This window comes from Benincasa hispida, unplaced genomic scaffold, assembly GCF_009727055.1.
Source record: "Benincasa hispida cultivar B227 unplaced genomic scaffold, ASM972705v1 Contig1098, whole genome shotgun sequence".
In the NCBI taxonomy this organism is placed as follows: domain Eukaryota; kingdom Viridiplantae; phylum Streptophyta; class Magnoliopsida; order Cucurbitales; family Cucurbitaceae; genus Benincasa; species Benincasa hispida.
Genome location: NW_024063647.1, coordinates 1 through 15,471, shown reverse-complemented (window position 1 = coordinate 15,471; position 15,471 = coordinate 1). Strand labels below are relative to the sequence as shown.

General features: G+C 34.3%; 2 protein-coding genes across 6 annotated transcripts; both read left to right on the top strand.

The window, feature by feature from the left end:
• The first annotated feature begins 599 nt into the window (after positions 1-599).
• Positions 600-8,871, top strand: LOC120068813 (DNA polymerase eta). Of its 3 annotated transcripts, none has more exons than XM_039020445.1 (16): positions 601-1,005; positions 1,934-2,054; positions 2,116-2,227; positions 2,312-2,482; positions 3,358-3,522; positions 3,611-3,714; positions 3,797-3,916; positions 4,224-4,347; positions 5,021-5,134; positions 5,253-5,468; positions 6,714-6,816; positions 6,899-7,125; positions 7,601-7,679; positions 7,769-7,875; positions 8,208-8,307; positions 8,424-8,871. In XM_039020445.1, exons 1-16 carry the CDS (start codon positions 930-932, stop codon positions 8,639-8,641), a joined length of 2,157 nt encoding a protein of 718 aa, XP_038876373.1. In that variant the 5' UTR covers positions 601-929; the 3' UTR covers positions 8,642-8,871. The 3 variants fall into 3 exon arrangements, 2 of the variants coding, with proteins under 2 accessions (XP_038876373.1, XP_038876372.1); XM_039020444.1 differs by having other exon boundaries at positions 7,751-7,875; XR_005479365.1 differs by lacking the exon at positions 7,769-7,875 and having other exon boundaries at positions 600-1,005; positions 8,424-8,567.
• A 2,032-nt stretch (positions 8,872-10,903) lies between these two features.
• On the top strand, positions 10,904-15,098 carry LOC120068814 (haloacid dehalogenase-like hydrolase domain-containing protein 3). 3 transcript variants are annotated; one of them, XM_039020447.1, is made up of 5 exons: positions 10,904-11,201; positions 12,588-12,597; positions 13,092-13,478; positions 13,878-14,084; positions 14,541-15,098. In XM_039020447.1, exons 3-5 carry the CDS (start codon positions 13,221-13,223, stop codon positions 14,823-14,825), a joined length of 750 nt encoding a protein of 249 aa, XP_038876375.1. In that variant the 5' UTR covers positions 10,904-11,201; positions 12,588-12,597; positions 13,092-13,220; the 3' UTR covers positions 14,826-15,098. The 3 variants fall into 3 exon arrangements, with proteins under 3 accessions (XP_038876375.1, XP_038876374.1, XP_038876376.1); XM_039020446.1 differs by lacking the exon at positions 12,588-12,597; XM_039020448.1 differs by lacking the exons at positions 10,904-11,201; positions 12,588-12,597 and adding an exon at positions 12,617-12,790.
• The last annotated feature ends 373 nt before the right edge of the window (positions 15,099-15,471 follow it).

The window sequence follows — 15,471 nt, the reverse complement described above, 5'->3', positions numbered from 1 at the left end:
ACAAATCAAGTCACAAGCCAAGGGTTACTCTCTAAACAATTATTCAGCCTGAGTATTCCATAAATAATTCATAACTTCAACTAAAAGTCCCTTGAATGTCATTTAACTCCAAAATATCCTTAATTTAGGGTTTTAGCACCTTTAACCCTAAATTATTTTAAAATATCCTAAAATTAGCTTAAGATCCAAGTTTCAAGTGGGTACGTAAGAGTTCAAAAAGTTAGAGGGTATCGAGAACGTGCATTGGGGACCGAGGATGATTCATCGAGTAATCTTACATCTAGCGATCAGTGATGATGTGGCAAATATCGTGAAAAAGCTATTGTACATCGAATGATCAAAGATCGTGCATCAGGTGATCGAGGATCATGTGGGTAGATTTCAGGGACGAAACGTGTCGATGCAAGCAGGAAGCCAAATTTCATTTTGTTTTCTCGTGGGTGACCATTCTTCATGGGCACCCTGAAAAGAGGCTATCCATGCCAAAAAAAAAAAAAAAAAAAAAAAAAAAAAAAAAAAAAAAAAAAGCGGTATTTTGATCAATTTCACACGAACGGCGAAATAAGAGTCATGGAGATTGTTAATTTTAAAATTTCGCAATGAACGTGTATTTCTTTTGCAAATTACAATATCCTGTTTACACATTCTGGTTCGGGTTATGTTTTATTGGTTTTTATGGGTTTCCGAGCAGTCCCTTCGTCTAATTTTCTCTCCTTGTTCCAGTTCTAATTCGTCGATGTTCGTAAAACGAACTAGTATTCGATCGATGCATCTGCCACTGCATGCTAACTGCTAAACATTCCCTGATATTACTTACTTGAAGAAGAAGAAGAAGCACACTACTCATTCCCTTCCTTTCACGAGTGTGTTGCTCTGACGGTGTTGGAATTGGCTTATGCTTATCCTCTGGATCAGGGCATCGCGTAGGGATGCCGGTAGCGAAGCCGGAATCGTCAGATGTCAGAATCATCGCTCACGTAGATATGGACTGCTTCTACGTTCAAGGTTCCAATTCTCTTATACACTTTGTTATGCTCCCATTCTCCCAACTATTTTGAGATACCCATTTCGTTCCAATTCTACTTCCCCACTCGAATACTGATCTTTATAAACTACCATCAACTTTGAATTCGGACTTCGAAGTTCCTAATGGCTGAAATGTCTAGTTCTTTGGTGTTTTTATGGGGGCTGCTTTCTAACCTCATGTCATCTCGCGCCTTACTTTTTTTTCCCATGAAAGTTTTCTTGATCAGAAGAAGAAAAATAGAAAGCCAAAGTGGTTCACTCAAAATGAAAAGTTCATTTCCTATCTAAAAAACATAGGTTATTGTTAAGTATTGATATAAGAATACATTTATCGTAACCAATTAGCTGAAGTTTTTGAGTCTTGCGGTGATTTAGTATGGTATCAGTGAGGGGTCCTGTGCTCCAATCTTTGTAATATCATTTTCTCATTATTAATATTGGTTTTCACTTGTTGGGTCTTCTACAAATTTTTAAGCCCACAAGTGAGAGGAGTGAAGTATTGGTATAGGATTAAATTTACTGTAATCCATCTACATAAGCTTCTGGGATCAATGGTGATGGTATCCAATTTTGGCGAGAGTGTAAAGATTCTTGATAAGGATTTATATGACAAGGAAATTTAGGTTGTTGCTGCATAACTTCGTGATGAGCTGTTAGTGGGGTTCATGTATTCCTTTGGGTGCAAAGGTTAGCATTAGTATCATGGATTAGATTTCCGTATTCCCCTCTTGCAGAAATTAGTAATGTATGATCAGAGAAGTTATGAAAAATTTTGTCTATGTCATGCTTTTCATACTCTATTTTTGTTATCACGCCAGACAACATTTTTTTATGGTTGATTGACAAAGTCTTTTTTTTTTTTTTTTTCTCCCTCAAGCTTTCTTGTTAATTGTTATTATTTCTGCAGTTGAGCAACGGAAGCAGCCACAGTTAAGGGGTTTACCTACTGCTGTGGTTCAATATAACTCATGGAAAGGTGGTGGTTTGATTGCCGTTGGCTACGAGGCACGCAAATTTGGTGTGAAGAGGTATAGACCCTTCTTCCCCTGAGTTATAGTTTATTCTCTTAAAAAATCTAATTAGCTTCAGATCGATGCGAGGTGATGAGGCAAAGAAAGTCTGCCCTCAAATTCAGCTCGTTCAGGTTCCTGTGGCACGTGGTAAAGCAGACCTCAAGACATACCGGGATGCAGGTTCAGAGGTCAGTAGGCCCGTTTGTGCATTAAGTCGTCTCTGTTAACAAGGAACGTTGACGTTTCACGATGGAGAACTATCAAAATTGTAGGTTGTTAGTGTTCTTTCAAAGAAGGGAAGGTGTGAGAGAGCATCAATTGATGAAGTATATCTTGACCTTACCGATGCTGCTGAAGCAATGTTAATTGAAACTCCTCCAGAGAGCATGGAATTTATTGATGTTGAGGCTCTTAAATCACATGTCCTAGGTCTTGATCAAGAGGTCAAATACAATCTCTGAGATTTCTTCATTCTTGATCTCCTTCTAAGTCATGACTCAAATATGTAGAGACATAAAACATGTTAATTATTAGGCCCAATTTGCATTATAATTTTGACCGTTATATATATACACATATACATACATACATACATACATATATATATATATATATATATAAGCTTTCACTGATGCAATGATAAATGAGTGGCTGAAAGCCTATAGCGGACAAATAAGTTACAAAAAGAGCCTTAACACAAATAAGTGACTGATCATAATCATAAAAGTTTGTACCAGGAATAACACTTCACGTACAACACGCTGCTTCTTGGTAGTGTTTTAGTCGGAAATTCTTTTGTAACTATAGTCTGTTCATGATCATGAACAACTGAAAGCACTTCTTTAGTTTTTTTGTGGGTGGAGGTTCCCTCTTTTTGGAATACAGTCTTGGAATACCTTCACTATCTGCTCTTTGAGAATGTTGCCGATAAAACCATCCAATTTTGTTATTTGGCTTGTATCAATGCCCTTCTTGACTTTGAAAACCTTCTTTTTGAAAAAGGAAGCCGATTTCTTTCTATTAAACATGTGTTCTTCCGAAAGATTTCTCCAGTGAAAACTCTGCTCCCGACATTTTCTTATAAACCACCATAAACTTGAGGGGAATCACTAAGACTCAAATTCTTATTTCTTATATGCATATCTTTTTCCCCTCTTCCTTTTAGCTTGGTATAAACGAGATGTTTTGCTTTTTCCAATTGTACCAATAAAATTCTAAGAAATTAAATCTACTCCATAATGTTGATAATATTAGCTATGAACTGGCTTGGTCATCAGCCACTGTATTATATTCAATATTGAAATTGGTTTTAAGTCAGGGACAAAGTGACAGCCTAGAATGTGTAAGGATGTGGCTTACGAAGTGCGATGCAGATTATCGTGATAAGCTGTTGGCTTGTGGGACTCTAATTGTTGCTGAATTAAGGATGCAAGTGTTGAGAGAGACCAAGTTTACTTGTTCTGCTGGAATTGCTCATAACAAGGTTGGATGGAATTATTTGTTCATACTGAATCCTATCATTTAATACACACACACATATATATTTTAATCATATATGAGATTGTGAGCAGATGCTGGCAAAACTTGCGAGTGCCATGAATAAACCTGCCCAACAAACTGTTGTGCCTCTCTCCTGCGTGAAAGGATTGCTTGATTTGCTGCCAATAAAAAAAATGTAAGTCTCCATATGTCATATCACATGCTAACGTTATGTTAACATTTTACTTATTTGTGTCAGTTCTGAAATTTTGTGGCAGGAAGCAACTAGGTGGGAAGCTTGGGAGTTCTTTAGAAAGTGACCTTGGTGTGAACACTGTTGGAGATCTATTGAAATTTTCAGAGCAGAAGCTACAAGAATGTTATGGCATCAATACTGGGTATTTGTTAACTGAATTCAATGTTGGATCTTTTCTGAATAACTGCGATGAAACAGAAAACAGAATAAAGTAGACAATGAATAAAGGTTCTTATTTGTAGTTTCATACTTTGTGAAGTTGTTTTTGTTTGTTTGTTTTTTTGGTGGTGGTTGGGGGGTTGCGAGAGAACATCAAAGGCTATTGTGGTTTGTAGGGTTATCTCTTTGCCTGGTCACTAATCAACAGAACAGGTGTAATAGAATGATTTTACTTTTTCCTTTTTTTTTTTTTTTGGAAAATAATAATTTTACTTTTTCCTTTTGCTCAGTACTTGGTTATGGAATATTGCTAGAGGAATCAGTGGGGAAGAAGTAGAATGTCGCCTTCTTCCCAAAAGCCATGGTTCTGGGAAGAGTTTTCCTGGGCCCCAAGCTCTGAGGACAATTTCTTCAGTAAGTTTGTCAGTCAGTTTTTTTTTTTTTAAGATTTTTTTTTTAAATTTATATATATATATATATATATATCGTTTTTTTGTTTATTATTTCTTTTATTGAGGACATCAGTGAGATTTATTTTCCCGTCATTTGGTCTTTCTTTCTTTTCTGTCTTTTTTCCTTGATGTGAGCGTGTATATAGGAGGATGGGCAGTGTCCTTTGTATTGCATATTGATTAAGGTTTTGATGTGAAGTGTTTTGAGTGTCCAATGCTGGATATTCTAAATTGATGTTACCATATATTCAGTTAAATCCACTTGCTATTTGTCTTATTTTGTCAATTTTGAAGTATTTATAATGGATCTGTTCTTTAAAATTCTTACTTGACATGATTTTGATTTTTTTTGAGTTCGATAACATGGGAGGTAGGGATTCTTCGTGTGTATTTGTGCTTAAATTAATGGTTTCTAGGTCCGTTGGCATCAAAACAAACTTTGCAAATGGATTTGTTTTTGTTCTTTACCGTATGGCATTTTCTATGCTTTGCTGCTTACTGTTGCTCCATACATCTTCCATATGCTAGGAGATTTTTTTCTAATCCCTTAGGATAAGACATAAGATTGGAGGTACATGTTTGGAAGGCCTTGTTTAACCATCACAGAGTTACCATCATCATTCCCCCTTCTGCAGGTTCAGCACTGGCTAACTGAACTTTCTGAAGAACTGAGCGAGCGTCTTTGTTCTGATTTAGATAAGAATAGGCGGATGGCTCACACCCTTACACTTCATGCTAGTGCATACAGGGTATGTTTTTTGTGCTTTGACATGTTGCTGAGATTTTGTCCCACAGCACGAATCAAGTATTCATAAGATGGATTGCTGCTCATTATGTATTGAGGTATGATTATTCTTGGTGGTGCAGTTGAGTGACTCAGATTCACATAAAAAGTTCCCATCCAAGTCTTGTCCCTTGAGATATGGTGCTGCTAAAATTCAGGAGGATGCACTAAACTTATTTAAGGCTGCACTGCGGGATTATTTAGGTTCTTACAGAGCTAACACCCAGGGAGATTCAAACAGTGGATGGAGAATAACTTCTCTTTCTGTCTCAGCAAGTAAAATTATGACCATACCATCTGTAAGTTTGAGCATACTTGGCAACTAATTTTGTGGTCTGATTATGTTTGATCACTAAAGGCTGTTTGTTTCACATGTTTGAAATGAGTTTTGGCAAAGATATAAAAAAAATCATATTTGTTTCATAGATGTTTACCTTCTAAAACCTATGTAATTATTATCTAAGGATGAAACATGAGATTTTATTGTCCTTCTTGAAGATGAGACATTTTTCTTGGGAAATGAATAGGAGGAGAGAGAAAATACTCATCGATTAATTTCAAGTTGATGTCAAAACAATTTGTAGTGCTTTATATTATTATTAATTATATAGTATTAATATTTTAATTAACTAAGAAATATTATTTTAAAACAAAATCTATTAATTTAAAGTTTTTTTTTATAAAAAAAAAAATTGAATAGGAATAATTTAAAGGTTAAACTATTTTGGTCCATATAGTTTGGGACATGTTCTATTTTAGTCCCCGTACTTTCAGATGTTTAAATTTAATTCATTCTTTCAATAGTTCATAAATTAGTCTCTACTGATAGTTTATGGTTAACTTTTCTGAAGAAGTTTGATCTGTATTAGCCATAGTTCTATAAAGTTTGGAAGGATATTCACATTATGTGTGTTGTTAAATGGAAATTATAGTTATTATTACTTTATCAAATTTAATACAAATAAAGTTCATACTAACAATAATGGCTAATTTTAACGCTTATTAAATGTACATGAACTAAAATGGAATGAGTTCCAAATACAGGTACCAAAATGGTATGAACCTAATTTAAATTATTCTTTACCTGAGCAAAACGCATATAAAACAAAGACAAATATTTAACTTATATATTAATTATTCTGCATATCCAAACACGGACACTCATTATCCTAGACATTTAAGTCCTAGGTATTTAACTCCCAAATATTCCATATCCATCGAGAAACATTGTGAAGAATGTTTATTTTATTTTAATTTATTATTTGTCAGTACAAGATGCTGAAGAATGGTTAATATGCACTTTCGGCTGAAAGAACTTCCCAGGTTTTCTTTCTGAATTTGATAGGAAATTGTATCTATGATTGTTTAAATGTTTTAGCATCTTAACTCATACTGTTTTTATGGTCAAACTGAATTTACTGTTGAACAATACTAGTTGATGTGTGTGGGAACCACTCGACTCTCATAGTGATCAATCAGTTCTCTTTACATTGGTGTTATTTTTCTTTTAATTTCAATTCTCAGCCTTCTGATGCTTGTGGTAGGGAACATGTTCAATTACAAAGTACCTGCATGTCCAGCATTCATCTTGCACATCATCTGGGCAACCTCAGGATAATGATATACAAGAAACTGCTTTACATCCAGGTTTAAGAGTTGAAATATGTTTCCTTCTAGTTTTGCCTCATTTTACTTATTTTTCATTGATGAGAACTTCCTGGTCACTTAGGTTGTACGAATTATTCCATGATGAATTCAAATGAAGCTCATGATGAACGTACTGGAGAAACGAAGATTGAGCTTGACTACAGTCATTTAGGTTGTACAAATTATTCAGTTGACTCAAGTGAGGCTCTTGATAAATTCACTGGGGAAGAAAAAGAAGGGAAGGCTACAGATAGATGCAATTTGGATGAAGAGGAAGGTGGAAGGGGTTCATGGAAAGAAGAAGTCATGGTATAGGATAATCTATAGTTCTTTTGCTGAATCTGTGTTCTTGTAACATATTCTACGACTTCCATATCAAGCTGTTTTAATATGATCTTTTAATGTTATGGTAGCTTGAGTTTTTTAAATCAATAGTTTTCGAGTTCTACTTTTAGGTCCTCCAGCTCCAAAATTGACCTTTCTGAGCTTTTGTGAACCAATTAAAGATATTAGAAAGACTATAGGTATAACTGCAAACGCCAAGTATATATGATCACTTTTCCTATTTGCAAATTGTATCAAGCAGTTCTGCGTGTGCCCAGATAAATTGTAACGAGCATTTTCATTGCTACAAGACTGAGTGAAGAGTTGCTGAGCACTTCAGTGGATCATCTTTTATGCTTGCTAAATGCTATGTTTCGATACTAGTTCTGAAGATTGATTGAAAAGTAATTTTAGTAAAAGAGCATTTCTTATTTCTAACTCGAGATTCTTTGATAATCAGGATACGTGTTCTTCTTCCAAAGAGTTAGAAAAAGATGGTGTCATCATAGAAACAACTCAACTGCCCGTAGTCGTCGCAGGTAAATTTATGTACTCCAAAGTGTTTTCCTTTCCTTCCCAGTTCTAATCTAAATACAGGTGGTTTTTACAGAAAGTAAGTTCTGTTCAGGCTCAAGTAAAAGTGAGTTCCAAATAATTCCAATAGAAGAGCAGAAGTCCAAGAACACAAGAATTACTTCTTCGCTGTGTACTAAAAGGAACAAATCAAAAGACAAGGTTTCAATGTATTTTGTTATTCTATTTCATTTACTCAGTTCCGTTACCATGGAGGGATTTTGCTATGAAGTATGGGAGTAAAGATTTCAATAGATCAACGAAGTTATATACAATTGTTTGGCTGCCCCTATGGAATTCAAGAGCATAATGGTGGATTTTTAATGGGTGCCAACTGGATACATAAATATACTCTGAAAAAAAATGGTTGATCTTTGTACATTTGAATTTTGAAAGAAACTATTGTTTTTGTATCCAGAAAAGTTCTTGTTTAACTAATAGAGATATCACATTTTGAAGATTTGTTGTTTTTATTCTGTAACATGTGATGATAGGGCACAGCTTCAATCTTGAGATTCTTTAAGCCTGATCACTCTTCCACATCAAGGAATCATGAATTTGCTGAAAGCATCCAAGATAACTTGTCATCTGCTGGTATTTTTCAAATATATTGCCCTCTTCTATCCCCTTTGAATTAAATATTAGGCATAGAATTGATCTGTAATAGTGAATAAGCACTTGGAACTGAACTTTTATGTATATAATGCCAGATGGACACAGTAGTGAATTAAGATTGTCTGATCATGGTGAACAAGGAGGTGAAAGATGGAATTATAAAGTTGACGAAATTGACATTTCGGTCATTGAAGAGTTGCCGCCTGAAATGCAGAAGGAAATATGGTCTTGGCTTAGGCCTCACAAGCGATCCAATACAGCAAATCGGGGTTCCACCCTTGCTCATTACTTTCTACCTTCCAAAAGTAGTTGACACTTGTGCTTTCTTTAGATATCATAGTTGTATATGTGTACTATCTCCGTAATGATTTGTGAAAGCTACAGAGCAGGAATCCCTCAAAGGATGGACATTCTTAAGATTGGTAAGTATTTGTCTAAGACAAATATACTCGAGAGAGGATATTACTGTTAAAAAACTTAAAACCACTCCATTGATTAAGGTTATAGATCCATTAAAATTTATGTATGCAGTTGTAGGTGTTACAGATATAGCCTTATATTAATTATGTTCGTTTTTTGTTGCAAAATATCATCAGATTAAGTATTGCATTTGAAAGTCATGCATTAAGTATTGCCAGTCTTGATCTTGTTAGATGCATAATGAGGCTAACATGACGCTCAACTGACATGAACTTGTATTATCAACTTCGAGATCTGAGATGATGCATTCCAAGAGGGGAAAAACAGACATTTCAAGCTCTGTTTACCTGACAATTTGTTTCAAATTGTATTTGATGATGTACTGTATTGTTTGTTGTGGAGAAAATTGTTTTGATTTTTTCTCTAGTTTTAGAAACATGACTAAGAATCAAGAATTTCCCCTCTCCAGCATGGAGGTGGTTTCTAAAACTGGAAAATTGACTGTATGAGTGTTGGATTAGATTGACTAGAGAAAAATGTGTTTTTTGAAAAAATTGTTTTTGTTTAAACTCTTCTGATAAAGACGGTTTAAAATGAACTTTGAAAGTGTTCCAAAAATTATTTTGAGTGATTAGTAAATACTTCAATTTTTTTTCAAAATGATTTATTTTCACACTTAAAAAACTAATCCAATCAAGAAAAATGTGTGTAATAAATGTTAATATAATCATTCATTGAGTTTTAGAATACCAAATGAAGAAAAGAAAAGGTGGAGGGGGTTAGTAAATATATATATTATATTTGAAATGAAAATACATTGTAACTAACATTGAACTGTTGTTGCCAAAATGAGCATAGTGTTTTTACTATCACTATATCATCTATTTAAGCACATTTTTATTTATTTTGAACAAGCATCTAGTTTAAATTTTTAACATGCTTGTTTTCTTTTTCTTTAGTACAATTGGTTGTTAACATATACAGGGTAGAATAGAAAGAAATGTGAAAATTCGAATTTTGAACCGTGGTGAACAGAGACGATGAAAATAAAAAACCAGAGCGGAAGCAGTGAATGTAAAACCCAAAACCAGAGTGGTATTACATTCTCCATAAAGCAATTCCCAAAGAGGGAGAGATAGGGATAATACCCGTGGGCTGAGTCCACAGTTTTCTTTCAAACTTTGCCTTTCATCAGATGCCCTCCAATTTCCCTTTATTTCTATTTCCTAACCAAAACCAAGATTTATTGCCAAGACGCCATTTTACTTTCTGATTCTTCTTCGAAATAACAATAATCACGCCCTCTCCCTCCAATTTTGAGGCCTAAACAGATATTCACTTTTTTATATATTTTTTTCTATTAGATTTTATAATATTACTTGCTTTGATTGTTATTTTAATGAAGTTACCTGAAATTTTGTGAATGACATTATTTTTTTTAATAATATTTCAAGCGCGTTGTTTATTTATAGAATTCCCCTTTCTTTCAAACCATAGGATAAAGTTAAATTTCGGCACACATCAGAATTTGAATTTTTTTTTTTTTTTTTCAATAAAGAAGTAACTGCGTTTTAATTAATGCCAAGTAACTGCGCTTTAATTAATGTTTTTTTCTTTCAGAAAGTAAAGCACTTTTTTTTTCCCCCCTCTTGGTTTGCTTTTAATAGTAACATAGTCAAAGTTGTTATTTTGTTAAAATTATGAATTTACGTGCAACAATTTTAAGTTCTGTAAGTTATTGAATTAGGCTTTGTCAAAACTTTATGGAAGATAAAAATTGAAAGTTGCCGAAACAAACAGCTTTAAATACTCAACCTCTAGTTATTGCTTTGCTAATATGAGAAATTAGGGCTAGCGTAACATAATTCACTTAGGTAAAGGTTAAGATAATAGATATACACAATCACAAATCTCTAATGTTAAAAAAAAAAATTCATTTCATATCATATTTAATATTTTGGATCAAATGTAGTAAAGATATGAAAATTCAACTACAAAACAAAATGGAATCGAAATTGAATTATGCTAATATTTTAAAATTAGATTGTTTTTAAAAGTGTTCATGTGATTCTAAAAGGGGGATCGAATATTCTTTATCCAATTACAATAAACTTTTTTGGACCGGAGATCAACATATGATAATAGAATGCTAGGTTAAATGGGTAAGATGGTAAATACGGAAGAGGAAAGGGGGAAGAAACGGAAATGGCGAACAGAAGTGGGGAGAATGTATATGTACAGTTCACCCATTGGTTTTCTCAAACTTGGGACGAAAGGTATGCGAAATCAAGCTCCCTCCATTGTATAAGTATCCAAAACCTTTTCATTCCCCAAACCCCATGCCTTGCCTTCTTCATCATTACTTCAACCAACCTCCTGCCGAAGCTTTTAGCTTCTGATGACATTGTGATTTGCGCCAACCATTGCGAATTTTTCATCCTTTGGGCTTCTGGGTATGTTTTCGCAGCATCTTATTCATTGAAATCTCTTATTCCCTCTATCTTTATCTCGTAGTCCCTGTAGTACTTTGTTGTTACGAGTATTGTGATTTTGATATTGAGCTTTTCTTCATATTCTTGACTGTATCGAAGTTTCCCCTTTCTCCTTGTTTTTTGGGAAATTTTCACTGTCGCCGGTTAATCAATCAGCTGAGAAATCGTTGCAACATTGTTTGTCTATAGTATTTCCAGTGATCTGATCCTAGTTGTTTGCTTGTTTGGTTTTCTGAAGAAAGTCAAACTATGTTTTTTCCCTCCACATTTTTTAATCATTTTCGTGAGGATCTCTAAGTCTGAAGAACATTTTTCATGCTCCACAGTTAGTTCTCGACACTGTTAGTAGTTCTGAAGTGAAGCTAACGTTATTCATGGCCTTCATGTTCATTGATTAAATGTAACCTATGTACACTCTCTTTCTACAACTTTCTTTCTTTATATCTCCCGAAGAAAAAGGCATCAGGGTAGGCATTGATGTATTTGATGATCGAAGATCTTTTTGGCGCTTTTATGTTTTCAGATCCCCCTTTGATCATTAAAAATATACTTTTTGTAGAATTTCCTTAACAGCGGCCGACTTCCTAATCAGTTCTGCTAATTGTGTTGGCATTGATATTTTATTTTGGCTAAATATACCGATGAAGTCTCGTGTGTGGTTTTTCAATTTTGTTCCTATTCTTTCAACATTTGTGTTTTCCTTTTAATGTATCAGATTACTTCAATTGAATCCTTGATGTGCAATTTAACATTAATTGAAAAACAAGATGGTTGGTATTGCCTATCTTCGTGTGTTGGAAAAAATGAAATCTTTTTAAATTTTTACATGCTACAGAAACTTTTCTCCCTCCTTCCATCTATCAAACTCTTTCCTTCCATCTCTCTCTTACTCTTTCAATCTCTCAGAATCCTCTGTTTCTCGCATCCACTCAACCTTTCTCTCTTACTGCCTCAATTTCTCTCACATTTGGTCTTTTTCATTGTCTCTAGCTCTGTCCTTTTCTTATTTTGATTGAAGTAATGGTCAGGTTAAAGATGAAAAGTAATCAAATGGGAGCTTTAACTTTTATGAACCTTTATTGAAGCACTGCGTTGAAATACATTGACACAGTAGGGAGCATAGAACGTTTTTCAAAAAAAGAGGGGAATGAAATTGAAAACTGTCTTAGGTAGAAGGAATGCGTTGAAATACATTGACACAGTAGGGAGCAAATAGGAAAAGAGGAATGAAACTGTATCTGTCTTAGGAATTAATATTTATATTTAGACTTGAATTTTTCATTATCAGTTAAACTGCCCTAAATTTAATGGACATTGATGTCTGCACTCCCACCCCCCAAAATTCAGTGCGATGCAGGTAAGCAAGTAGAAATTATCTAGTAAGCTACAGTAGGAGCCATGAAATATCGGGTTGTTGGTTGATTGAAGAGAATACTGTGAGATGCTTTAAATTGTTCATAAAGATCAAGGAGGAGATCCACAAACTACCTGCTATTGGAGTTTAAGAAAATTACAAATGACAACTGACTCGCAGCATAGATATATACTTTGTCAGTTTTTTGCTTATTGTTCAAATTATCATCTTTCCTTCTATTCTCATCACCTATGTTTTTCGCATACATTTTGCTATTAGAATCATTCACCATCTTATTAAACTTGCCACGTGAACCAAAAGGTCTAATTTGTGAACTTATGTACAAAATGGTCAGTATTTGGAATTTATGGATTTTTTTTTTCCTTTTTTGGTATTTCAACACTAAAGTTGAATTGTCTACAGGACACGTTGCTTTTTATCTGCTTGAACAGCTGTTGTGTATTTATAACCTAAGATGTACATGTACTTAAATGCAGGACTTATTGGTTAATGCTGTAGCTGGCTGCTTGGTTGAAGTCTGTTAGCTGGGTGCTTTCAGAAAAAAAATCATTAGCAGCGATTGTCAATATCATTCACTTTGGAACTGCAACGGTTTCTTTATTAACATGTCGCTTTTGTCAAAGTTGCGTTGCATCACCATAGATGTTACCGGTACATTGTTAGCTTACAAAGGTGAGCTAGGTGATTACTATTGCATGGCAGCCAAGTCCGTGGGGTTGCCATGCCCTGACTACAAACGTGTGCATGAGGGATTTAAACTTGCTTACAAGGAGATGGCAAAAAACTATCCATGTTTTGGATATGCAGCAAAAATGCCTAACATCATTTGGTGGAAAACTTGCGTTAGAGATTCCTTTATCAGGGTAAGAGATCGATATATCCATCTAGATATACAGGCACGACATTTTGCAGTGAACTAGATTCATAGACATTCTCATTTATATTGACTTTGCATAGCTTGTAGTTAATAGTATTAGATTCATGGCAATCACATTTGTTTGAAATTTCTTCACACATTCTCTTCAGCCAATCACGTTTATAAGAATTTTCTCTCCATATTCTCTTCAAGCTGTCACATTTGTAAGAATTTTGTCCCCACATTCTGTTTTGAAGGCATAGTCAGTCCGAGTCAAACCTGTTGTTATATCATATGTAGAATGGGACACATCAACCGCTAGCTCAGAACTGAAAAAACCTTCAGACTACAATTTGCACATAATTGGAAAATTTTTGTGACGTGAAAAATCTTGTTTTACCGATAGGCTGGATATGATTATGATGAAGAGACTTTTGAGAAGGTGTTTAGACGTATATATGCATCCTTTGGTTCATCCGCTCCTTATAAGGTGTTCGAAGATTCCCAACCATTTCTTAGATGGGTGCGTGAGCAAGGTCTTATGGTTGGCATCGTGAGTAATGCAGAATACCGGTACCAGGATGTGATCCTTCCAGCTTTAGGCTTGAATCAGGTATGTATGAACTCATTGTACCTTTTTTTTTTTTTTTTTTTTTTTTTTTTTTTTTTTTTTTTTTTTTTTGCATACTGTTCATCTAGATTTTGGTCTTGTGATGAGATGGAGATGACTCTTAAAATTGTATTTTTAAATGAAATTCAAAGCACTCTTGAAAATGGCATTAATAAGGTGCTTCGAAAAGTACTTTTAAGTGATTTTTAAGTACTTGAGAATATTCAATATCACTACCATTTGCATTTGGAGGACAAATGATGTGTTACGACACATGTGAATGCAAATGGCCATTATTCATTTCCATGGTTTAACAAATGATCTTAGAATCCTTCTGATATTAGTATATTTTGTACCACAGTGAGTAGTGGGTAGGGGTACTCTTTTTTATTTAAGAGTGTTCTTTTTGAATACACGAGCAAGTTTTGCTAATGGATATTATGCTTCATGACTATTCAGGGATCGGAATGGGACTTTGGTGTATTCTCCGGTCTCGAGGGTGTGGAGAAACCAGATCCTAGAATCTACGAGATTGCAATCGAGAGGGCTGGAAATATAGCCCCAGAAGAAGCTCTCCACATTGGAGACAGCTTGCGGAAAGATTATATTCCTGCAAAGAGTGTGGGAATGCATGGTCTGTTATTGGATAGATTTAAGACATTAGATGCTGAGGAATGGAGAAAATCTGGGGCAGTGGTGCTTCCCGATCTGGTGGCTGCTCGAGACTGGCTTCAGAATAACTGATTTGTTATGTTGAAAACTTAAAATATGGGTCTCCAAAGTCATCTGTTATAAGGCTTCTCTTCTTATAAAGAAAAAGGAAAAAAAACAAAAACAAATGTAATGTTAATTTACATATGTAAGGATTTTACTTCAGCGAATATGCTTGAAATCATGCATCCAAGTGGTTGAGGCAATAACAAAGTTGGCAAGAAATTGAGGAGAGTGAAATGTGAATGGCTAACAAAACAACACATGGAAGTTAATGTTTGGACTAGCTTCCTGATTTTTTAAAAACTTGGGAAATGCTTACTCTAGTTGTTGTCTACTTGAGATGGGTATGGGTTAATTTTATTCAGTTTTCAACTTTTTGTGGCATGTATTTGAAATATGAACCTTTTTTTTTTTTATATTCAAACCGTAATAAAAATTGGTATAATCCGAATGAACTTTATTGATATGAATTGTAATAAATTTGAATCGCAAGCACAATTGAATTATTTATTGTGTTTATCTAGAATTATGGATCTATCCCATTTTATAGTTATCGTTACTGTTTCATCCTATAGTAACACTAATAGTAACTATAAAGATAACAATAGACATGGCAAATTCATAATTTTCATACTAGTAACAATATTATTAAACGGAAGGTAACGATAAAGGTAGT

Excerpts from the sequence above, each read along its gene's own strand:
- LOC120068813 (XM_039020444.1), top strand. The coding sequence starts at position 930 with ATGCCGGTAGCGAAGCCGGAATCGTCAGATGTCAGAATCATCGCTCAC. Across the intron at positions 3,917-4,223 it reads TGTTATGGCATCAATACTGG|TACTTGGTTATGGAATATTG; the intron begins GTATTTGTTAAC and ends CCTTTTGCTCAG. Across the intron at positions 4,348-5,020 it reads CTCTGAGGACAATTTCTTCA|GTTCAGCACTGGCTAACTGA; the intron begins GTAAGTTTGTCA and ends CCCCTTCTGCAG.
- LOC120068814 (XM_039020446.1), top strand. The coding sequence starts at position 13,221 with ATGTCGCTTTTGTCAAAGTTGCGTTGCATCACCATAGATGTTACCGGT. Across the intron at positions 13,479-13,877 it reads TTAGAGATTCCTTTATCAGG|GCTGGATATGATTATGATGA; the intron begins GTAAGAGATCGA and ends TTTTACCGATAG. Across the intron at positions 14,085-14,540 it reads CAGCTTTAGGCTTGAATCAG|GGATCGGAATGGGACTTTGG; the intron begins GTATGTATGAAC and ends ATGACTATTCAG.